The sequence below is a fragment of the Coturnix japonica genome, chromosome 1, assembly GCF_001577835.2.
Source record: "Coturnix japonica isolate 7356 chromosome 1, Coturnix japonica 2.1, whole genome shotgun sequence".
Lineage (NCBI taxonomy): Eukaryota > Metazoa > Chordata > Aves > Galliformes > Phasianidae > Coturnix > Coturnix japonica.
Genome location: NC_029516.1, coordinates 124,135,538 through 124,160,744, shown reverse-complemented (window position 1 = coordinate 124,160,744; position 25,207 = coordinate 124,135,538). Strand labels below are relative to the sequence as shown.

The following is a 25,207-nucleotide window of genomic DNA, read 5'->3' as shown; positions in this document are numbered from 1 at the left end:
ACATAGGCTTACTAGTCATTGGGAATCAACTTGAAGTGCCTTACATATCACTAAAAAAATATACGTTGGAAAAGTGTTATACTTGAGTGTTTCTCACCCTTAGAATTATGGAGTTTGAGGTGGAAGAGACCATTAAAGGCTGTAGAATGGCCTGGGTTGAAAAGGACCATAATGATCATTTAGTTTCAACCCTTGTCTAGTCCCTGTTCATAGCAGGACAGTTGGATGTGGACAATTAGATAAAGTTGCTCACAGCAAAGTTCAGCCTGACAACTTCTTTGTTATATTGGAAATTCCCTGAATTATTATGATTTTTAATGAAGTTTAATTTAAACTTCATTTAGCTTTCACGGACCTGTTTAGGATGCTTAAACTGAAAGTCTGTGCTTGGCTTCCTGTGTCCTGTCTTAAATGTATCGCTGGTCAGTCAGGTATCAGAGTCTGAGTTACCGGTTCAGTGACTGAGCTTGTTTTCTCTAAATTTGGCTTTTAAGTGGCTGGCACTAGTTACTGTCTAGTCAGATTGATGTCTTTATATGGCATTATGAGCTAGTGTTTTTTTTTTGTTTTGTTTTGTTTTTTGAAAACTTCTTTACTTTTTTTGGCAATATATATGTCAAAATAAAAAGCTGGAATCTAAAATACTCATTTTTTTAATTCACATGTAAAATTCTGCAAATAGTAGAAAACAGTTTACTTTAAGAAATATTGGACTGGTCGCTGTAGAAGTGTTGGTCCTTGAAATAAGTCTTTTGATGTTTGTAAATATAACAAGTTACGAAACCTCATACTACCTCGTACTTGATACTGGTCACTTGCAAAATCCTTTAGGCTGTTCTCTGAATAAAAGTAAATGCTTAAAAATTGAGTGCATCAAAAGAACTTTTAACAAATACTTAATCTTAATGGAATTCACGTTTTCACTCTACTTGAGGAACAAAGTATTCTAAAACTCTTGTGAGTATTGGTGTCAAAGGTTTTTACGTGTTAGAGTGGGTTTACACATGATCCTTATGCTAACACACAAGAGGGATGGGAGTCCTTGAATACCATAAGTTACTGATGGAAAAACAAGAACACCAAGTGCTTTTAATTAGATTTATTATTCTTTTGCCTACTAATTTAAGAAAACTTGGGAAAAAAAAGTCATTTATGTGTAGGGGTTGAACCAGATATTATTTCATCAGCAGCATCTTTATGATAGGTAAAACTGTGAAATAAAACTTGTGAGTCTGTACTTGAATCAACACATCACCTTTTCCCTTAAGTAGTTCAGCATAGGACTTTGCTTGGCAATATTGCGAGGAATGATTAATATTTTATACTGCTTTAGTGTGCTGGAGTTGCACTGGAGTACCGCTGTATGGCTATGTTAGAGTTTGAAGCGTGTTGAAACTCAAATAGCTCCACGTAAATGTTTCAGTAACCTTTTTAACCATTTGTATTTAGGATTCCTTCTCATATCTAAGTAGGCTGTGTGTTTTGTTATTCACTGAATGTAAAGAAAATAATAAACAATTAAAGCACAGTTGCCCATAGTAAAAACTAGTCTAATTTTGTCATTTTAACTAATGCCAAGGTTTTTGCAGGCTTTCAATAAATATAACAGTTATGGGGGGAGAGAGGGGACATCATTTGTATTTTACCTTTTTACTTCTGTGGGTATTATTTAGGCATTATTTACAGGCAGTGCATTTGGAACTGAATTAAGTGAGCAGGATCTTCATTCTAAACTTAGCAGAATTAGTAAGAGTCACATTTTGACTAAAGGTTTAGGTTGTTCTGTATAGGTGTGGAAAAAACTAACTTGTACTAACAGCACCTATGTCATGTTTTTTCCTTTTTTTTTTTTCTTTCCTTTGGAAATTTGATTCTGATGAACTTGCACCCCAAGTTAGAATACAGGCTTATGCTGAGAACCTGAAACGCAGATAAATGCTTCCATAAAAGTCACCTTTAGTGTTGTTTTGCAACAAGCAAATGGGGGAAGGCAAAAATGGACAACTTTACCAATGTATTAAGCCTTCAGCAACTTAGAAATTTTTGTGGGGAATTAATTTCTGCATACCTGATGTTCTTTGTAATAGGAACATTGTGTTTTGCTACTTGTTCTAGTTGCATGTAATACTCGAAATGTATATAACTTAATATGTGTTACCAAAATTATGTTCCAAAACAGATATTGTTTCATAAACTGGATCATAATAGTGATTAAGTAGAATAAAATAGCATTTGCTAGGAAATCACTAGATGAAGTAAACAATGTATTGTCAGCTGTCTTAGTCTAAGAATTGAATGTGCTTTCATGTAATTAGTCTATGCGTAGCAAAGAAAATAAAGGTGTTACATAGTGAGTCTCTGTTTATTTAAAACATACACTTAAGTATTTGCTAAGTAAGTATGTAAAGATGTAAGTAAGTTTACAAGAAATATTTTGATAGATTTCCAGTACAACAATAACATAAGGCCTAAAGCTTCTGAATGTTAGGGATGGAACAGTTTATGTAATGATGTTTGGATGTTCTATCACCACCAGCTATGTGAGTGGCCTGGAAGACCATCATTTTACAAGTTATTAAACTTACTAGAACATACAGTAATATCACAAAATATCCCACCTTCTCTCTGTCAGAATCAATTTCACTAGTAGGGTATACACACAGGAATGAAAATGCCTTTTAACTACAAGAACTGACTAGTCACAACAGTGAGTTCTTGCAATTAGTGGCTGTTTTAGGTTCAGATGTAGCTGAACAATACCTTACAGTACTTTTTAATTAAAAATTAATAAATCAATATCAGCCTATTTAAAAAATAATTGTGGGGGAAAAAAGCATAAACTGCTGTAATATGGATTGGAGGGAAACTTCAGTGAGTCAAACTAAATCACACGTTGAGGCTTACAAGCTCATGGTCTCATGTTGTAACTAGCTTTGTTCTGAAATGTCAGCCAGAAATATAGAAATGAGTCTTCCTCCCTTCTTTTTTCTGATTTTTTTTTTTTCTGAATTTAAGTGTAGTCATAGTAAGATTTCAGTCTGAGTCTGAAAAGACTACTGTCGTGTTGAAAGCAGAAACACAGGAGAGTGGCACTTCTGTGAGTGTTTGAACAAAGAATGGGCAGATAAATTTGTATATTATGTTTACTGTTTAAAATCCTTTCAAAGAACTTTGTCATCTTGGCCAGTTGTGATTGTATCCAAGTGAAGGCTGATGGTAAAGTAATTTACTGCTCTAATTTTAAGTAGTATTTTTAGAATGTGTCTTCCTTGAATAACCCAAAACTCAGAACATCGCTTAATGGCTTTTAGTTGTGTCTGGTCTGATCAGCACCGTCCTTGTTTGAGTTGTGATTTTGGAAAGGCTTATAGTAGGTACTTGTGCTTATTTCTTTATTTCTTTTCTTAATCATTTTATCTACGAAGAAAACAGTTTATATCTGTGAATTTTATTTTTACTCATTCAAAAAACAAGTAAGAACCACTGCTTGCCTTCCTCCCTCCTCCTGTTTCTTTATAATCTGTATTCATCAGTTAACATTCTAGTCAGTGTCAACATCTACAAAAAGGGAAGGAGAGAAGACCCAGGAGACTACAGACCTATTAGCCTTACCTCACTCCCTGGAAAAGTTATGGAGACAATTGTCTGGAGATATTGAAAGACTTAAAACACTTAAAAAACTAAGCTGCTACTGTTCCATAGTCAACATGGATTCATGGAGGATAAGCTCTGTCTTAGTAATTTAACTTCCTTCTATGACAAGGTCACCCGCGTGATGGAGGAAGAGAAGGTGTTGAACGTGATCTTTCTGGATTTCAGTAAGATCTTTCCTGCAGGCATCTGTCCAGAGAAACTGTCCAACTGTGAAATAAGCAGGTTCACAATATGATGGATGGTGAACTGGCTTGATGGGTTGAAGAGTTTGGGTCCTATATCTGGCTAGGAACCATCAGCAATGGTGTTCCCCAGGGCTCCATTCTGAGGCCAGTCATGTTCAATGTTTTTATCAACGATCTGGATTTAAGACTGGAGTGCATCCTCATTTCTGTAGATCATACTGAACTAAAATGCTGAATTTTTGACTCCCTGAAGATGCTTTGCAGAAGGATCTAGATAGATTGTAATACTGGGAGTTCTGTGACACCATGAAGTTCAAATGAAAATGCTGGATGCTGCTGGAGAGTAGTTTGGCTGAACGGGATGTGAGGGTGCTGGTGACAGCTGTGTGTCCTGCCAGCCAAGGAGACAAACTTTTTTTTAGGGTGCATACAACACAACAAGGACTGCCATTCAAAAGAGGTGATATTTTGTATTGATGTGGTCTTATCTTGAATTTTGCACATAGTTCTTGGGCACCACAAAATAAAACCATTTTTAAGGTTCTTGAAAGCCTCCAGAGGAGGGAAGGCAGCAAAGCTTTTAATAGGGCTGGAAAGCTCCTCCTATGAGGAGAGGCTGGAGGCTGAGGGTGCTTCAGTTGTCCAGTATGGAGAAGAGGAGGTCAAGAAGGGGAAGCAGAGGTAGGTGTTGGGCTCTGCTCCTGGGAGCTGATGGCACAGAGCTCCTGGCAGGATGGGAATGGCACAGAGCTGCACTAGGGGAGGATCAGGCTAGGCAACAGGAAACATTTCTTATCCACAAGGGTGATCAAACACTAAAACAGGCTTCCTGGAGAAATGGCTGATGCTCAGTGCTTCTCAGTGTTCAAAAGGCATTTGGACAATGCCCTCAACAACATGCTGTAATTTTTGGTCGGCACCAAAGTGGTCAGGTGGTTGAATTTAAAAGGTCAGCTTTGAAAGGTCCCTTCCGACAGAACCATTCTGTTCTATTGTGTCTTTAAATTTTTGATCCATCTCAAATGCTTCCTTATGAATTACTGGAAATATTTCTATTTTCTGGCAACCAAGACGGTAAAATAACCAACGTTCTGAAGTATCTATGAAGTGCTCTCTTTAAAAGTATATTTACAGACACTCTGAATTTGGCTGGCAGGGCAGTGTGGTGTTTAGTTACCTGACAGGAATTAGAATTGCTTTAGTCTAGCAGCTCTTGATAGCAACAAAAGAACCTGTAAGATTTGTGCACAAAGCTGAATTTGTTGGTGTGGTACTACTCTGGATATAAACTTAATTTATGAATTATAAGTGACAAAGCTGCATATTATCTTCTGTGATACTTTCCCTTCTACCTTCTCTTATGGTTCTACTTAGTATAGCTTTTCTCATTTGAATTTCTAATTGCAATTGAGACAATCTTGAAAGGATTTCCATGTAGTAGTTCTTCCTGAATGGGGTCAGGGAGATGTACAGAGAGGCGTGGCATTTCTCTCTCTGCCCTTGTATCTTACACAGGTAGAAAAGAGCAGAATGTGTCAGAACCCTTGCAGTGGGAGGAAGGAAAACAAATGAAACAAAAGCATGCACTAATTCATGTATTTTACAGGGTTTTTTGCCATCATTTCAGTAATTTCTTGAAACATTTTGAATATCACGTGGGGAAAAAGACCTCTGACTCTAGTCTCTCTGCTATCCATATTGCTATATCTGCAGTATGATTTGATATTGGGAGGAAATTTACTGTGAGGGTGGTGAGATACTGGAACAGGTTGCCTGGAGTGGTTGTGGATTCTCCCTCCCTGAAAGCATTAAGTGGCCAGACTGGATGGGGCTGTGAGCAGCCTGGTCTAGAGGAAGGTGTCCCTGCCTATAGCAGGGGGTTGGAACTAGGTCTCTTACAAACCAAACTATTCTGTGTTGTCATCTGTTAAGTACAGGTAGTGTTCAGTGGAATGCAGCATTCTAAATTAAAAATCAAAGGAAAATGATGTTAAAGTATAATTGTGCAAACTAATATGACATCAGTTGAGTATAACTGTATTAGCATATTCTTAGAAACCTTTTCTTCTATGTACGGTGCTCAAGGAGGCATGATCTGGAAAGCAGAGATAAATTTGTATTAAAATGTTCCTATTTTGTTGAAGCTGGAATGTTTGCTTTGTTGAGAACAAATGTTCTCATTTGTTCTAACTAGTGAGAAACTCAGAGGAAATGTAAATTTTTTTTTTTCTTCTAAAGAAGTAGTCTACTTTGTAATATTTACAGAAGGATTCTGCTTTTTAGGATTTACTGACCAGCTCTACCTTTAAAATGTTGCAGAGCTGATTGGGTCTAGAATGGTTAGGCAGGGATTTGCACTTTGCACCACTGTTTCCAGAGGGAGATGGTTGACATTTACCTGTAGAATGGTGCTGAGTTGAGTGGAAAAGAGCAGGTACTTTGTATACTTGATGGGACAGGAAATAGATGAGATCAATCGCCAAACCATGAGGTGTACATTAAAGAACTTAGTATGCCTAAGAAAATAGAAGTGAGAATGAAATCTTTCTTCATTGAATTACATCTACCTGAAAAACTAAAATTGCTTTAAATAAACAGCTGGAATCTTTTTCATCTTTCTGTGGTTACCTGATGGAATGTAACCAATTGTTTTGGAGCAGAATATTCTACCTGTGAAAATTTTCTTCATCTTTTTCCCATTATTCTTCATGCAGATTTTAAGTGCTAATAGCTGACCTGTGCTTGTTATCCTCTAGTACTTAATAGTCTACAGTGATGAACAGTCATAGGTTTGGTGTGCAATTTTAACAGTAGTTTTAATTGCACTGTTGAATTAAAATAGTAGTGTTTTGTTGAAGTACCCAAAGTGATGCCATACTTGCCTCTAGGAATGCCAAGAGTTTGTATGAAAGAACTTTTAGCTGAATGAGCAAGGTTACAACTGATGCATGGAATTTACTGCTAGCCGATCTATAGTCTGCGATATGTTTATAACTCCTTCCGAGAAAGCATTTAGCAAAGAAGTATGAGAGAATGTTGTCCAACAGAATATATTTACAGCCTGCCCAGTGGAGACTTTTGCTATTTTCATCTGTGCTTAATGCATTTTGAACCTATTTTAGTAGTATTTTGTGTGTAATTTATTTGGGGAGTGAATATAATTTTGAATCCAACTTTGTTTTTACTAATTATGCCCAAATTAGTAGCTCATATGGAGAGTCAGGAAGTATCATTCAGTGCTACCATTGATTACCAAACCGTAAGTTGAATGTGTTTACTACAAATACTTGGAAAGACCTGAAATCTTTCAAGGTCAGTTACTTTCCCAGTACCTAGACGCTGTAGTGACAACCCTGGTATGCTCAATTTTAGTTAATGAGCTAAAATTATCTTTGGAAGGAGCTAAAATAAAAAAAAACATGGACTGGATGATAATCATCTGTACTCTACTGTATTGCTTTTATTTCTGTTTTTTTCATTGAGAAGTTAGAGGGGTACTTTAAAATTAACATCAGAGAACTTGCTTGGAAGACACCAAACAACTGCCAGTGTCTGCCTGTCTCCTTTTCACAGTAGTCTGTTGAATATTAACCCCTTGTCTTTACAGATAATGCATTTCTGTAAATATTTGGGTAAGAGTAGCATGAAGATGAATTTTAAGCTAGTTTCAGCTTGATATTTTAATTGTTTTATTTAATTCAGAGAACTGAGTATTTGGTGTTTTCCTTCCAGTTTATACATGTATTACGGTATAATCCTGCTTAACATCTCTGCTTAACATTACGTAAGGATGACTTAGTCTATTGCTGGTCTTTGCTTTCTTTGTTGCTGACCTTGCTTGAAAGCATAAAAGCTAAGTAATGCTTCTTCATTGATGTGCCAATGAAACTTGGTCTCAGTAGGCTGAGCTTTATACTATTAATAGAAGCAGATAATGCTAAGATTTATTTCTAATTTCTTCCCCCATATCCTTAATGGGCTTAAGTAATAGAACTCAAATAAAATAATAATAATAATAAAAGAACATATTTCATTGTACAGACAGCAGTATCTGATTGCTTTTTTTTGAATTACCATAGTGTCGTTCAGCAAATGATCTCATATGAAGTACCTGAACAGAAAAATAATCTTTGATTCAAAGTGTTCGATATTGTAGGTTAGCATTTAACATAGATCAAACTTTTGCAAACTGATGATAGTGCGGAAGAATACAGTTTAGAGATCTATCTTTCGTGCTTCCTACCTTGATAAATAATTTCTCGGTGGCCTATTTGAACCAAATCAGGATAACAATCAGGTTACACTGTAAAATAAAAATGATTGTAATAAATAAATGAAACCCCAAAATATTTGAACTAAGATCTTTGTCAGATTGACATAAATTGTGAGGAAGGGTCTGTGTGGAGGGAAAGAGAAGCTGAGGGATTTATTCTTTATGTTCAAAAATTCGTGCATTCTATTCCCATTACCCCTTTAAGCATTTGTCTATGAACTCAGCCACTTAACTCTATTAGCAATAATCTTTGTGTTTCTTTGATGTCTGGGATATCCTTAATGAAAAATTAATGAACACTGTATGACTTGGTCTAACTCTTAGGAATATCTTGCACTCCTACATTTCCAGAAGTAATGTCTATCCCAAGTGTCAGTAAATCGTTTACGTACATTGCATATTCAGGTGTATTGAAAAAGTAAAAATATCATCTAATAAAATGATAAAAGGCACTGAGTTTTTGCTCTTGGCACAGAAGCGAGGTGGATTGCAGAAAGATTTTTTTACTGTTTTACTTCTAAAATGTTTTGACATACTATATGAATATCAGCTTGTTTTCAGAAGTGGTATGAGCATTTAGAATGGCAGTCTGCTTTTGAGGTTGTGACAAGCCAAATTAGAGATGTGGGAGTTGTCTGGCTGGAAAATTAATGTACTTTGCAGAATAACCCACATTTTAATTTCAGGTTCCCACTGCAAGGATCTGGCGTGTGAAATCTCTGAAGTCAGTGATAGAGGAGCACAAGCTATGACTAGGCCTCTGATGTACCTTAAGAAGGGTTATCATCCTGCCTTCATGTAACTTGCATTCATATGATGGTCACACTACTGTGTGGCTTCATCAAGCTGCTTTGGGGAGTGATGCTTTGGCTCTGCTTGACTACTGAACTGCTTCTGGTAACTTTGGTTACTTTGCTGAATAGCACCAGTGCTCAGGGAAGCTTCGGGAAGTATTTACGATGCTTTACATAGTTGCAGAAAAGGAGCTTCCATCTAATTTACTGCTGTGGTTTAATCCCATTGGGCAACTAAGCACCACATGGTCACTTGCTCAGTCCTCCATAGCAGGATGGGAAGGTGAATCAGAAGGGTAAAAAGGCAAGATCTCATGAGTTGAGCTTAGAAGTTTTAATAGCACAAAATCTATACATGCAAGCGAAGCAATATACTAATTCCCTTTGGCAGGTAGATGTTCAGTCATTTCCTGCAAAATGAGACTGAATCACGTGTTACAGTTACTCAAGAACATTTATTTATTTTACTTGAGCATAACTTCCCCAACCCTACTTTGCTGCACTCTTTCCTTCCCAACTTTTATTGCTGAGGATGTTGTTCCTATAGTGCAGGGTAGCTTGTGTTCTACTGGAGTCAGCTTTCCTTGGCTGTGTCCCCTCCCAGTTCCTTGTGCACCCCCAGGCTGCCCACTCACTGGGAGGTGGGGTATCCCACCTTGCTCAGTGCCAGCTAAAACGTAGCTGTGTTATCAACACTATTTTCCTTTCCTTTCAGTTACTGTGAGGAAAATTAACTGTATGCCAGTCAAAATCAGGACATACAAAGTATACATATGTACATAATTGCAGCATAAAACAGACTTTTTTGTTTCAAATTACCAAGTGATGTTTTCAGAATAGGGGATGCCTTGTTTTTCTGTCTAGATCAAGGTATTAGAAATATATTCTGTACTTGAAGCATTTTTTCTATCTTAGATGGTAATTAGTGAAACTGTGGGCTAAGGATTCATTTAGCTTATCTACAGTGAATTGTATATGTGTAAAATTACTAATTAAAAGATAAATGTGGTGGAGTTTTATGAAGCAACTGTGAGCATTTCACTTTGGCTCATCTACGTGCAGATGCAGCTTTCATTAAGGAGTAAGGAATCTGAGCTGGCAAGCTGAGTTCTTTCCTGGCAATCTAAGATTCTCTACAGTTGCCGTGTATCTTAGGATATTGTTATTGCTAGTATTTTGGAGAAGGCAGGGCTTCTCTCTTAAAAAAAAGATGTTTGCAAACAACCTACCAAGTTACCATTCTTCTTTTTTCAGTTATAAAACTAAGAAAGCAGAATAGTAGTTTTCACGTTTCCACCAGTGGTGTTTGGTGCAGATAGAGAGGTTTTGAGAATTGACTTAAACTTGTCTTTTAGTGGTCTTGAGATTATACAGAGAAATGCAAGGGGTCGCATGTTGACAGCTGTGTATGTACTGATTTGATGTTTAGTTTCTTGAGTCTGCAACTCATCTTACTGCAGAAATACTGAGTGAAATGACATAATGATGGGGTTTTTTTTTCCTCCTCTTGTAGTGTGCTGGAGAAGAGAATTGGGTGGACAGTCGGACTATTTATGTTGGGCATCGTGAACCACCTCCAGGCACTGAAGCATACATTCCTCAGAGATTTCCAGATAACAGAATAGTCTCATCGAAGGTACTGTTCTTTCACTCATTTGCATAAATCAGTTTAATTTATGCTTTGTGTGTTTATTTTATTCCTCCAAGATGATCTTTCTGTATTTCCTATATTTCTTCTTTCCCATGATTGGCAAAGGTAAGTAAACATCTGAAGTTTCTTCCACAAAAACTAATTGTCAAATTGCCTCTCATATGAGTAAGAATAAAATAACTCATCCAGTGTTTGGTAAAATACATAGCAAAGTTTTAGAATGAGGCTGTGCTTTTCCACAAAGGAATGAAAAATTAATTTTCACAGACTTGCTTTGAGAACCTCACTAACACTGTAAGCTCAGAACTGTATGCTTGCATACGAAAGTGGATCTGAACACTTGCCTTCCTTTAATATATGGCAAAGCTGTAATAAAATGTGTGCTTCTCAAACTGTCTCATTTCTTACATAATTTTTTTTAATATCTTCATTCACTACCATCTTTACTATATTCTTTCTATATCTCTTTCAAAGACAGTATGCTTAGAAAAACAGTCTATTGTCTAAACATCTTTAATTAGGTAAAATATTTAAAAGGTAATACAGTAAGTAATCCAGGTGGAATATGGTCAGACAAGTACAATAGGAAATCCTGTACTCTGCACATTACTTTGTGCAGCATAAACACATTTTATGCAAATCTTTGTAATTGTGTGACTTTTTAATCATGTACATTTTGTCTAGAACTTACATACGTAGAGCTATTGAAGGAAGTTACTGCGACTGCTTTTTGAAATAAAAAGCATCCTACTTAGTTCTAAAAGATGCTTGACATCTTTTTCTGATAGTGAAATTAGAAGTTTTGAGTTACAGTGACTTCCTGTCACCCCTGCTGAAGCGTACCACCTAATTGTGCAGGCATCGTTTAGTTTCTGTAATTTTTCAGTGAGTATTGATGAACCTCAATTGATGCATTTTTTTTTTTCCATGTGGAGACATTCAATGATAACCCTTTGATTCACCTGCACTTCCTTGTCAGACTCCATTCTGTGAGGCTGCCCCTCCATTGCCATCTGTCATAGAGAATGTGACAGAATATTGGTGGAAAGATTCAGTCTATACTGCCATATCACTAGCAACTTCCTCTGATACTGTGGGCCAACATAGTACAATGGGAAGTATTACTTTTGGAGTAGCCCTTGTTTTCTTGTTTTTTAGAAGGGATTAGAATTTGCAGAAGTCCTTTGTACAGCTACATACTTTTTACAGTACAGTTCCCAAAAGTGCAGAAAGTTCAACTTAGATTACAATTGTATTGATACAGAAAACTTGTCATGCTATCTTTCCTGTCCTTTGCAATTAAAGTTGATTATTTATGTGTTCTATCCGAGATATTCTATGTAAAGTGCTACTGTGATTAGAATTCATTGGTTCTTGTTCTGTAAGCTACCTAGCTCACAGCTTTCCACTCTGTCCTTCTTGCCGTCTCCCTTAGAAGCTCTCTGAAGGAGTATCTACTGCAGCTTAAAAAAGACAGCCTTAAACTTGCTACAAAATAACAAAATAACACAATATTATAATCAGAAACTTATAGCTGTTAGAGTAGAATATGTATGTGCAAGCATGCTATATAATGTTACCTCAACCATGAAGGGTGTTTCTGTAGTTTTTCATCAGTAGAACAGACAGTAGTTTTCAGCTATGGTGTTATAGGTCTTTAATGCTTATACAGGAAAGATAATGATTGCTCTTCAAGGATGAGAAACCCTGAACATCTAAGTTCAAATTCTACCAATTTAAGACAAGTTGAATTTCTAAAAAGAGTAGCTTAAAACTATAGGGAAACCTCATCAATTGGACTGTATGTTCCTGTATTAACAAATGTCCTGTCATAAAACCCTGAAAAAATATGGCCACTTGAAGTCATTGGGAAAGTCTGAGGCTTTTTCCTTCCAAAGTTAAACTTCACAATGCTGCACAAATGGTTTCCTGGTGTCAGCAAGATGATAATTTGATTCTGGTGCAGGGGGATATTTCTTGTACATTGTGTTGTCACTGTGGAATGTGGTAAATGCTCTATCTGTTTAATGGCATATTCCTGCTCATGGAAAAACTGATCTAGACAGACCTTAGGCAAACAAAAATGCTTTTTTCATTTCATATTACTTTTAACAACATATTGCAAAAAGTCTGTGTCAAATTAATAAAAAAGCAAAAAAACTGTTTTAGATCAAACATAATATGAAACTTCCTTAAGGTCCATACTTCATACTTTGTGCACAGGGTGTCCCGTACAGTGTGGCAATGTATCCATAAGCCTATCCAGTTCCAGCACTCCTGCACTGGACAGGGACACCCTGTAGATCAGGTTACCCACGCAGCCTGAACCATGTAGATCAGGCCCACGTAGCCTGAAAGCTTCCTCAGCTGTTCTGGACAGCCTGTTCCAATGCTTCACCAATGTCAGTATTTGTTGATTTGTGATTTACCCAAAACTGATAACTTTAATATACAAGTTTTTGTGGATTTCTTTGTTATTTTTTGAACCCATATGAATTTTTAGAATAACTAATGCACAGTGAAACTTCAGAAGTTTGATAAAATAAAACTATAAGCTTTCATTTTGAAATTCCTGCTTCCTAAATTTCAGTGATGATTACAAGTCCTTGAATCTGAGAGCAACCATTATTGTTTTTATCATCTTGATTCTGTTAATGGTCTTTTGCCGTACTCTTCCAAGGCTGCACAATCTTAGCCTGTTGGGCAATTTTGTGAAGAAGCAGTTTATACCTCTGCTCAGATTTGTCTGTACCTTTTGCTAAGTGTTGTTAGTATTTAAGACTGTGAAATGCATAGGCCATTTAGTGTATAGGCTAGCTGTTGATTTGAGGCATACCTAATTTTTTTTGTTTCGTTTTTTAGTAATTTCCAGTGTTCCATATTTTCACTGATGATCTTCTGTATCTTCACAGAACTGCTGTATTTCATGAATTTTGTTCATTTGTAGACAAAATAGGGGTTTGCAATTCCAATTCTAGTTGAATCAATGAACTGAAGACTAATTGTGTGTGTATACATATGCCTTTTTTAAACAAAGGAGAAGGTACATAGAAAAAATGGCAGGAGCTGTATGGAATTATCTGAGCATGTGCTCAGTTTCAGCTGCTTATTGTTTTAGAGAGAACATGCAGAATGAACCACAAGAGATACAAAATTTTGAAGGTTCCAAGATAGATATAATCTGACTGAAGGAACCACAATCACATTTCTGGTGTGTCAGACTGACAAAAATATTCGGAACACTCTGCAGGGAGATGACTTTTTTTTTCTGTACCACCTATCAAGGTTACAGATATTTACAAAAACTCTGGGTAAGCATTTTGTTTTTGTTTTCAGTCTGTGGGCAATCAATAGGTAGCATTTTTGCCTAGTGAGCCTGTCTAGCTTCAAACTTTCACGTCATAGTTTCATGAAGGGAAATTTCTACAGCTACCATCACACATTGTGTGTCCATCACTGACATAGCTGGAAGCAGTGGAGTTCAAGCCTCCAAAAGGTTGATGCTAAAAGGAGTAGGCTTAGATTCCCTGAAATACAAGGCTGATTCTACAGTGGAAGCAGATCTGTTACTTGCAGAGTTTGCCTTTGCATAAAGATTTCATTCAATTTAAGTTACGATATGAAATTATGAAATGCAGATTTATAGTGCAGCTTTGTTTCCTTTTGTTGCTTTTTAAGAAGTGAAATAGTGAATTTTAGATAACAAAATAATACTATCACTTGCTACTTTGAAATGCTATATAGCTATATTCACTGACCAGAAGCACTCCCATTTTTGCTTTCACAAATAATACTATTGTCTGTTGCTTGCTTGTTTCCTTGGGGCTTCTCTTCGAATGCTGATCCAAATGCTGATTTGTATGAGAATAGCCTGAAACGATAATGCTGCATGTTGAGAGTCCTCTGAACTGCAAGCAAAATCTTAGTTCCTTTCAGTACTAATCTGATTAATTGTGAGTCATCTCAATCTCGGTGACTAATAGTTAAATAAAATTAAGTAATTCTGGCATTTTTCAGAGGTTACTCTTGGATTTTTTCCTCCTTTCAGCAGAGATTTGTTTGCTTTCCGTGCAGTGCTCACTTCTAACATCCTGTTATAAAACCACAAAGACTGGAGGTGGTAAGGCTCTGTTCTTATTGTTGTGCTACATTTGGAAGAAATCTTAATTCTGAAGCTTAAAAATTGTTCAAGTACCTCCACCGCTACTTGAAACTCAGAGGAGTCCTGGGCTGTCCCAGACATCTCCAAGGTCATGGTTTTTATCTGCAAGGATTTGTTTGATCTCTATGAGGACATGACCCAACAGCTTTAAGTTGAGGAGTTCAAATACAGCCCTAAGCACTGATGTTTGAAAGTCAAAAAAGCATCTCAAGCTCATGGTGGAAACTGGCACAGCTGTGTGTGTGAAGCACAAATATTTGTATAGTGTCCCTTGTGGTACAGAAAAGAACAGTAGACTTAAGTGCATATGGGAAAGGTGCAAGGGGTGTTTTGTATGCCTTTTAGCATGGACATACTGATCAGCTCTAAAGGCACCTGTAATGCAGAGCTCCTGCCTTGTGCTCAGGCACTCCACTGACTTGTAGCTATGCAGTCTGAAGCAGAATATCAGACCTGATGCTGCTGGGGTTAAAATAGCAAGGTTTACCAAGATGTATCTAAGAGTGTTTGAGGCAGGTGCTTTTAGCAATGAAGAGTAAATGGACTTAATCTGAATTAGTCACAAATAGTTCCTCATCAGTGGACTTGTCTTGGTCCCACCTAATGGGAAGCAATACCTTTAGGATGAAGTAATGGAATGCAGTGCATCATGAGATTTTCCTTACAGGCATGATAACATAGTTTCTTCCTGTGGATAATGCCCAATACTTTGAGTTAGAAACAGCTATTAGGTCTTCATGATCCTCTTCTTGGTAGGATTTGCAAGTCAGTGGCTCTCTCCAACCTCTCTTGCGCTCCCAAGGAAAGTAATTTGCCACACTCCTCACTCAGCCTGGGATTAAGTTGTTTTTTATTCTCTGCTGGTACAGAATAAACTTTGTCATATAAATATGGAGTCTGCACACGGGGGGGGGGGGGGGGGGGGGGGGGGGGGGGGGGAAAGGGGGGAAATGAAGAAAGGAAGGAAAGGAAATGAAGCAGGTCCAAACCTGATACTGTTCCACTCACTACAAAACTTAATTCTCTTCCCTTTGCATATGAAAAAATTAAGCACATCTAATCTCATACCCACTCTTGCATCTATTATGCTAACATTCTCTGAGACTGTTAGTTTCTTTAACTTGTAGTACAATAATAAATAATAATAAAATAACAGTCTTCAAAATCCTGGGGGATGCCGTTGTCAGAGGAGTTCCTGGAGATACAGCCTCAATCTGATGAAACTGAGATTTGTTAAATTAAGAAAGGACTATGATGAATATCATATTTCAGTTTGTAGCAGAAATCTAGTTTTACAAGTAGCTATTTTTAAGGAGCCCTATGGCAAAATGTTTGTCCTTTCATAGTTCTGTATTTTATTTTCTGACAGATAAAAGACTGAACATAGGAATACTGTGATTAATGCATATCACTGGGGATTAGTCTTAGATTTCATGCTTGCTACCCTTTACCCAAAACCCCAAATGTGTACTGACTATTTGAACTAATTTCCTCAGATCGCCATCTCTGATATGAGCCAGGATGGCATTGGTCCTCTTGACCACCTGGGCACCTGCTGGCTCATGTTCAGATGAGCATCGACCAACACTCCCAGGTCTTTTTCTTCTACACAGACTTCTAGCCACTATTCCTCAGGCCTGTTGGGTTGGGTTGTTGTGGCCAAAGGGCAGGACTGAACTTCATCTCACTGGCCTCAGCCCAGCTATCCAGCCTCTATAGGAACTTCCCTACCCCCCCCCCCCCCCCCCCTCCAAGCAGATAAACGCTTCCCCTGAACTTGGTGTAGTTAGCAAACTTACTGCAGATGCACTCCATCCTCTCTGTTTCTCCTGGAAGTGTTTATGGCTAAGTATTAATTACCTATTTGTAGATACTGCATTAAACTAATGGTGATTGGGAGAGTGAGGGAGGGAGATGTAAGTGGAATAAATACTTGGTATCTTTGAAATCCAGTATAATGAAGTTCTAAAATTTGTCTGTGTATTACTGTTGCTATTTAAGCTTCTCATTAATGTGAATGTCTCTAAGATTGTAAAGAACAAGATACATTAATGCTGATTATGCTGTCTGTCATGAACTACTGGGAGAAAGCACATGGTGGACTTCCCTTTTCTGTATTCAAATCACATCTTTCTTGTTGCTTATCACAACAGGAACTTTAAATGACTGGGGCTATTGTACAAGGACAACTCCTAATCCAGTCTAACCACTTTTATTTTGAAATTGTGCAGCCAAAGCAAGTAGCTGAGTAGTATGAATAGAATTCCAGTCCCATGCAAGTGTTCTGACTGAAAGATGAGAGCTCTTAACTTTCCAGCTCTTATGTGTACGTTTGCATGGGTTTTGGCTAAGTGGTGGTACAATAATGAAGTAACTTATTAAACAGAATAAGTGTTTACTTCAGAGATATTTTTTGACATATCATAAAGAGAATAACATTTTGTTCATATCTTACATATACATAAATAAAAGCATAATGCAGTGGTCCCTTGTGGGTCTGTATTGTAAGCGGTGTTGAATACTTTTGTCTGTGACATGGGTGTTAGGTTTAAGTGTACACTCTGCAATTTTGCACATAACACCAAGCTGTGGGCTGCAGTAAACACTGAAAGGAAGGGTTGCCATCCAAAGGGACCTTGAGAGGTGGGCCTGTGCAAGCCTCATGCAGTTCAGCAAGGTCCTGTGCCTGGATCAGAGCAGTCCCAAACACAAATACTGACTAAGTGGAAAGTAGATTGAGAACAGCTTTGAGGAGAAGGACTTGAGGTGCTGGTTGATGAAAGACAGCATGAGCTGGCAGTGTGTGCTTACATCTTCGAATGCTGACTGTATCCTGGGCTCCATCAAAAAAGAAGTGGCTACCAGGGCAAGGGAGCTGACTGTCTCCCTCTATTCCACTTGTGTGAACCCACCTGCAAAATTGTGTTCAGCTCTAGGACCCCATTCATAAGAATTCATGGGAGCAAAGGGCTTTAAAGAGACATTAGAGTAGCCTTTCAGTACCAAAATATCCAACAAGAAAGCTGGGGAGGGCTGTTTTATCATGTAGTATAGTGTTAGTGTTTTTAAATGAAAGAGAGTAGAATTAAAATAGATCCATAGAAATGCTTAGTTTCAAGTTAGATGGGGCTTTGGGCAACATATTCTAATGAGAAATGTCCCTTACCGTTGTAAGGTCCATTGGAACTAGATGGTGTTTAGGGTCCCTTCCAATCTCAGCAGTTCTGAAATTCCGGACTATACATAGTAGGCTTTTTCACATACAAAGAAGATATATTTCTTGTAGTTCTTTTTCATCTGCAGATGGAGCAGAGGTTCCTTCTATAACTCTGTTTTCATTTTCTCTCAGGGCCAAGTATAGAAGATGTGTAACTTGTGGTATGATTTGTATATCAGTATGCATCAGTGCAGTCTGAGCAAATAATTAGTAAAAGCTTCTTAGCATGTCTTCTTTGAAATGAATGTTAACTTGAAGTTGTCGTTGTATGATGTGTCAAATGATAATTTGGATAATAAGAAGATGCAGCATTAGTTTTCTTCAGCAGCTTTTCACATTTGTCACACAGCTCTAGATGACGTTTTTCACATGCATTACAAAAAGCAATGCTCTAATCCAATTTTTAAAACTATAGAATGGTCTGTATAAGAAAAGTAAGGTTCAACTTGCTGCAGGGCAGGGGAAGGGACCCAATGTCACAAGATTCTTTCTCACTTGCTTTTTTTCCGTTTAATTTTTCTTTTTTTACATGCTCTGTTTGCACTTCGCTGTGCTGTATTTCATTTTTTTAAAGACCTGGTTGGATGGGGCTTTGAGCAACCTACTCTTGTAGAGGCTGTCCCTGCCTATGGCAGGAGGATTTGAGCTAGACAGTCTTTAAGATCTCTTTCATCCCAAGCCATTCTGTGAAATGTTGTTATTTTTACGGTTATATGCAGTTACCTACTCTGATTCAGAACTGTAGTTTATTTTGAGAACTACGTTTGCATCAAAGCCAAAGCACAGAGGCTGGCAACTTTGGTCCTCAATTTGCTGTGTTTTCATAGTTGGCTCTGAGTGCCACCTACCTCCTCACGATGCACGTTCAAAATGGAAGTGAATTAAAAACAATGTTAAGCTTCCAAGATGTTTTTTAAAATTTCTTCGTTAAAATGAATTGTTCTGTAACTGAATCTCTGAGTATTGTTACTATTCAGAAGGTCCTTGATAATAAGATTTTCTCAGCTCAGAAAATCGTACGTAATGCAAATGATGTGATTTCAGGAATACATTATTGCCAATTAAAATTCTGTTTTGGTAAGCTATTAAATGTAGTAACAAAAATGATACAATTTTTAGTTTAGATTAATCCTGGATTGTGAATTACGCGTTTGTCTGATTCTTAGAATAAAGGCTGTGAGTGATATTTTTCTCATGAACAATGATAATTTGTGCTTTGTTTTCAGTACACGTTTTGGAACTTTATACCAAAAAATTTGTTTGAGCAGTTCAGAAGAATAGCTAACTTCTATTTTCTCATCATTTTTCTTGTTCAGGTAAGCTACTTCTATTTGTGATAAGTTTCTGAATTCTTCCTAAAAAAAGGAAAAAACAAGCAACCAAGGAGTTTAGAAAAGTTTAAGAAACCACTGGTTTTGATGAATGGAGAAGTAAATAGTTGAGCTTTGTTAGGCACATCACTGATGATGTGACAAAAGGGGTTTTATTTGATTCCCAGGTTGTACGTGTGAATCTAACCTAAAGACAAATCTGGTCTGATGGCATCTCTTGATGAAATGCAATAGAATTTTACTCTTTATTTTATAGTAAGTAAGCATCCAGATGAGTAAATCCATTCTTGTAAATTATGCTGATGACTAAATTTTGCTAGTTATGCTGAAAGTTCTATTTTTTTTATAAGAGAATGATCCCTTTATAGAAATTTTCCAAGAGCTTGTCACTAAGGCTTGTAGAGAAATCAAAGTATCGATGCTTCTTCAATGCTTGCTTAGCATAATACCTAAATACTTGTTTTTATAATTTTTACTTCCAGTAGTTAATTTGTTTCTTTCTAGACATCTTCACTCTGAACCTTTCACAATCATTTAAACGTATTAAAAAATAACAATCTATTAAATGAAAAATTCACTTGGCTTGCCAGACAGCATAAAAAAAAAGAGCTATTTGGATTCTCAGAATAATTTGATCTTCTTACATCCTAAACTGTCCCTTGGATTCTACCTCTTTCTCATATAATTGCAGAAGTCAGCTCAGTATTTCAGAATTTACTTCTTGTGTGCATAAGAACATCTGTGTTGTATAACATGAAAACAGCACTAGGCTGATTTCAGATTCTGCTCAGCTTTGTCTCAAAAGCAGCAGCTTTCCAGTCTCTCTTATACTTAAGCAATTGCAGGTAAATCAGATTTCTTTCTAGGCATTAGTATCTGAATGTGGTCTAAATACATGTTAGTTGCTCCAAAAGTAGTGCCTCCTAATTATTTCCATAGAAACGACACCATATACAAAGAGCACAATAACACTGTTTGATAGAGCAGATTCTCAACTGCAGAATGCTAGTTTTCAACGTAGTCACAACCTTGTGCTCTGTATTTTTGCCTGTGATGAACAAGAGCCTGCATGTTGCACCTATAGAAAATCTACAGCAGTGGAGATGACCCAGTGTTGCTGTTGCCATTGAAGAAATGCACCACCCATGACCTTACTGTGCTCACATCCATTGTTTGGTCTGTACAGCATCCAGTGAGCACTGATGAATGTCAGTCGATGCCGATTTTTCATGCATGGACAATTTCAGTGACACATCTTTGCTTCATGTGCACTTCCACATCAGACTCATTGTGTCAGACTGTCCCTCTGCTGCCATCTGTTGCATGGCAATGACACATAACAGAATATTGGTGGGAAGGTTCAACCTCTACTGCTGTATCACCAATATCTGCCTCTGACGTCGTGGGCCAACACAATAAAACAAGAGGCATGATTTTTAGAGCAGCCATTATCATAGCGTTGTATTTTTTTTTTAGCTTATAATTATTTTCTTTTTTTTTTTTTTCCTTGATATTGTATATATTCTTAAAATCTGTTCTTTTTAGTTGAAGTTCCCTGGTACTTTGTAACATAGCAGTGAAAAGAGTACTTGAAACAACTTGATTGCATAATTCACTGCTTACCTTTCCCTAAATATAACCAGAATATATTTGTTCCTTTTATTGCAGTTGATCATTGATACACCTACCAGTCCAGTTACAAGCGGACTTCCACTTTTATTTGTCATTACTGTAACAGCTATCAAACAGGTGAGAAATTTTCTTAGCAAAAGTAAATATAAGGAGAAATTTCTATTTGTGTACCGTTTTGTTTCTCCCTGTCTTTTTGTGTTAGGCTGTCTTAGGGCAATGCCTAAAGAATCAACATGATGAACTTGGACAGGGTAATGAATGTTGTTTTGGGTGTTTTTTTGTGGCTGTAGTAGAAGTTGGTTGCTATATGATGTCTCATGAATTCAACACAAGCTTATGAATTATTTTAAAACTTTGATGTGGTTGTATCCAAAGGAATCATCTGCATAATTGTATTTACCCGGTATGTTTCACTTTTGTCTGTTACTAAGCAGCTGTCCATATCCTATTACATTTTTTATATAAAGACTGAAAATGAGCTTAGTAAGAATGAGAATAGCTTGTAAGATGAAACTGCTGATTTTTGGGTCCTCTGCAGAGTGAAGAGATAACAAAAAGAAGTATTTTGGCTGAAATCTTTAGTATATGCTGATGATAACATACAGTTCAAAATGATACATGCTTTGCTTTCTAAAGACCATATTCAGTAGATGTCACGGTATTCTCTCATTTTCAGTGTGGAAATTAATCCATAAAATGGAAGTAATTTTTAGAAATCAGTTCTTACTCTATGGTTGAGTATAAAAGACAGTAATAAAAGTTGCTTTCACAAAATGAAATTGCATGATACAGTTTTGTATTATTATATAGGTTTGTAATTTAATTTTCAAGCTAGTACTACCAAAAGGAAAAGGTTTCAGTAGTTTTTCATGCAATATTCCAGTTAACAGGAGTGCTTAAATGTAGATGGAATCTCATGGTAGTTAGTGGAATCTCAGATGAATATTGAATATTTTAATTGATTAATGTTAATTCATTGATATGATTCAGATCCATGCATTATCAGAGCTTCTGATACTATTAATTTGCTCCTTGAAGGAGTACAAAGAATAACATAATCCTTAACTCATCCAGAATTTTACTAGATTTGAACTAGAATGTGAGTTTATAACAGGTGCACTTAATGGCTATAATACTCTTTGTCTTTGTGTACATGTCACTGCAGCCACAAAGTAGTTTCCAAAACCTAGAGTAATAGGCACAAATATCAAGTAGAATGGTTTTATTATTTATTTTGCTTTTTACCTTCAGTTCAGTCTTTTAGGACAGCCTCTCAATGTGAGAACACAGTGGTACAGCAAGTTCCATTTCATGGGTATATTTGGGTTCAGGCATCAACAACTTCCCTACATAGAAGGGAGATTGCTTCAAGCATCTTTTACTAGGCCACTCTTATTTTTCATGAGCACTAAGAAGGTCTCTTGTTTTACTAACATTCTGTGTTGAGGAAAGAGAAGTTTCCTGTGAAAGCTGAATATCAAGACAGTGTCTAGATCAGAATGCCCCCCATTTTAGCTCTAAACTTCTGAATTAAAAAGTTCATTTCATTCCAGCCAGACCCGGTGCAGAGAGTGGTTTTGATTGTCTCTTAACATGATAACTGCTTATCTTCATTGTCTTTATGCTAAGTACAGATTTTTCCTGTCTTAGTTGTCCAGGAAACTATAACGTGTCGTGTTTTCATGCCTTTCAGGGCTAAGTGTATGTAGTTGAGTATGGTCTGTAGTGGGATTCAGCTTTTGATTATGAGCAAAAGTTATGATCATACAATGGCTAGTAATTTAGATGTGGTTTCCTACTGTTAAGTTTGAAGTGTTGCACTTAATATAGTCTTAAAGTAGTTAAACAGTGGTTCATTCAAGTCTGGATTATGACATGCTGTGCATAGTACAGCAGTTGCATCTTTCCAAGTCAGGTGCCAAAGCGCACACCACTTGTCTGGAGCAGCTATTCCGCTAGAGTTTTAAAGACCCCGTGACTTCACAAATTACCTCTGAGAGCAAAGTGATGATATTCTTGTTCTACAGCGGGTTTTCAGATGTGTCTAAGAGAGTCAGACGTGAAAAATTTCATGGCATTTTTTTATCTTAACTACTGATTTCTTTGTCATCTCCGATCTTTAGTCTGTTGCAAGACCTGTTAAATAGAAAGTCATTTAGACTGTTGGCATAACAGACCAATTTATAGGATAATTCATTGATCAGTGTGGCAATCTGCAAAACTTCAAACAAAATTCTTCATCGCTGGTAGATCGTATGTAGGGTCAAAAAGTTTGACATAATTGTACAGCAGTCAGGAAATACGACCACCTTCAGTCATGCTCTCACTTTTGTCATCTTTCAGTATGGAATCCTGCTTTTCCAAAATGTGATTTTCATCCTTCTACCTTTTTAGCAGCAATTTCTATAAATAATTTGTTCTTACTCAAGAGCAAGAGTTTGAACAAAAGGTGATCTCTTAAACATCAGAAAGTGTTCCATATGTTGTAGGCATCCCTATTTATCAAAATGTCTTCGTTAAAATATATAATTTTATTGACTATTTTTAACGGTGAATCCTCTTTCTCATATATGTGCAACATGAATGTAGCGCAATTTCATTTATTCTTGTGAAAATCTTTCCTTTTTTCCTTATTTTAAGAATCTTTTTTCTTTCTCTTAAATTTCTGTTGCAAGACAAGACTGTTCTGTGTCTTTACAGCCAGATGTACATCACTGCATCATTCCATTTCACTGTTTTTTAGGGTTATGAAGATTGGCTTCGACATAAAGCTGACAATGCAATGAACCAATGCCCTGTTCATTTCATTCAACATGGTAAACTGGTTAGAAAGCAAAGCCGAAAATTAAGAGTAAGTAACTATGACTTAATAGATTTTAGGAGTCAAGTTTACTTTGCACTTTTTGTAAAGAGAATTACACGGAAATGTTGTGTAGAAAATGTATTTGTTACATTTCATGATTAGCTCCATAAAATGGACCTCAAATAAACTAATTTTTAATTGTGTGCCTCTGAGTTAAGTATTTTAAGAAGCTAGATATGTTTCTGCTTTATCTATGCAGAATATCTATCTATATCTTCTCTTATAGCTGTTGCTTTTGTTTTCCATTTTTTAACTTGAAATTTTTCACTCATTTTTTGTTTTCTGTCTCTTCTCCATTTATGGTTCTCTATGGGTATGCACATTAATAACTTACCTAAGCCCAATTATGACAGTCAACCCTATCAATTTGTCCTGTTTCTTATAGAGAAAAACGCATTCAAAATACTTTCTTCATTTCCCATCAAATCACAACCTTTTCCTGATAATTTGAGTTTTTTTGTTTGTTTACTTGTTTGTTCATTTTTTTGTGAGAATATGAAGTTGTTGTTGTTGCAATCTCTAAAATTGAGCAGATCTGATAAATGCTTATTCGGGATCCCCATGTTTCTAATATCTTTGTTAGAAATATCTTCTTCTGCTCAGCTTCATATAGGCATAAACAGACCTACAGGGTTCTCTGCTTTCCTGCTGTGACCATTTATTTGAATATGGTAGCTTCTGCCTACAGCTTCCAGATAATAAAACAAATAAATAAATAAAACTAAGACATGATGTGCTCAGTATTCCATGCTCCTAAACAGTCATCCATTGCATATAAAGTGAGTGATGTAGCATAGAACTGCAATTTGTATTACATTAATGAATCCATTACATATATTTTCTCAGTTTCTCCCCAGTTCTTTGCCTTTCATAGTCTATTTCAAGGAACCAAAAAGGGTAGGAGAGACAGGCACAAGAAATACTTGTGTGGAGAGGGTATCTGTCTGTGGGTGACAGTAAAATACTCAGACCTGTATTATGCAAGAAAACAGACTAGATCACATAAAGGCAGATCCTTCTGCCCCTAAAAGCCTGTGGACATTTGATTAAGGAAAGGAAAAGGAATTGCTAAAAGATGAGGTTTCTTTTTAACTGACACATTGACCGATATCATCACAAGAGCACTTTGTTAGTATTTTGTTTACTGTTTTTTTTTCTTTATTCTACTACAAACTATTTAGGTTTTTAATTTGTTTTCAGTTAGGCTGTTTTATTATAGTTTGTTCCTGGCTTGCAGGCCGATTTATACACCATAGCTCACAGAGACAGTCTTGCTAGATAAATTAGTAAGTCATAGCTCAACACTGACCTGTGAAAATCAGAATGAAGAGAACTTGTTTGTGTTGAGCTGTATCTGAAAATCCACTTTCTGATGTGTAAATATTTTTTGCGGCAACCTGAAAAAGTCCAGGTACAGTTTTTTCTCCTGCATGTTCTTATTGCGA

At 36.6% G+C, this 25,207-nt stretch overlaps 1 protein-coding gene across 6 annotated transcripts in view; it reads left to right on the top strand.

Moving 5' to 3' along the window:
- Positions 1-25,207, top strand: part of ATP11A (ATPase phospholipid transporting 11A) — a 110,620-nt gene that overhangs the window by 46,348 nt on the left and 39,065 nt on the right. For all 6 annotated transcript variants that reach the window (XM_032441999.1, XM_015849203.2, XM_032442000.1 and 3 more), the window contains exons 2-5: positions 10,420-10,542; positions 19,163-19,252; positions 20,936-21,016; positions 23,643-23,750. In XM_032441999.1, coding sequence (XP_032297890.1) covers positions 10,420-10,542; positions 19,163-19,252; positions 20,936-21,016; positions 23,643-23,750 — 402 coding nt within the window. The remainder of the gene's footprint in view (positions 1-10,419; positions 10,543-19,162; positions 19,253-20,935; positions 21,017-23,642; positions 23,751-25,207) is intronic.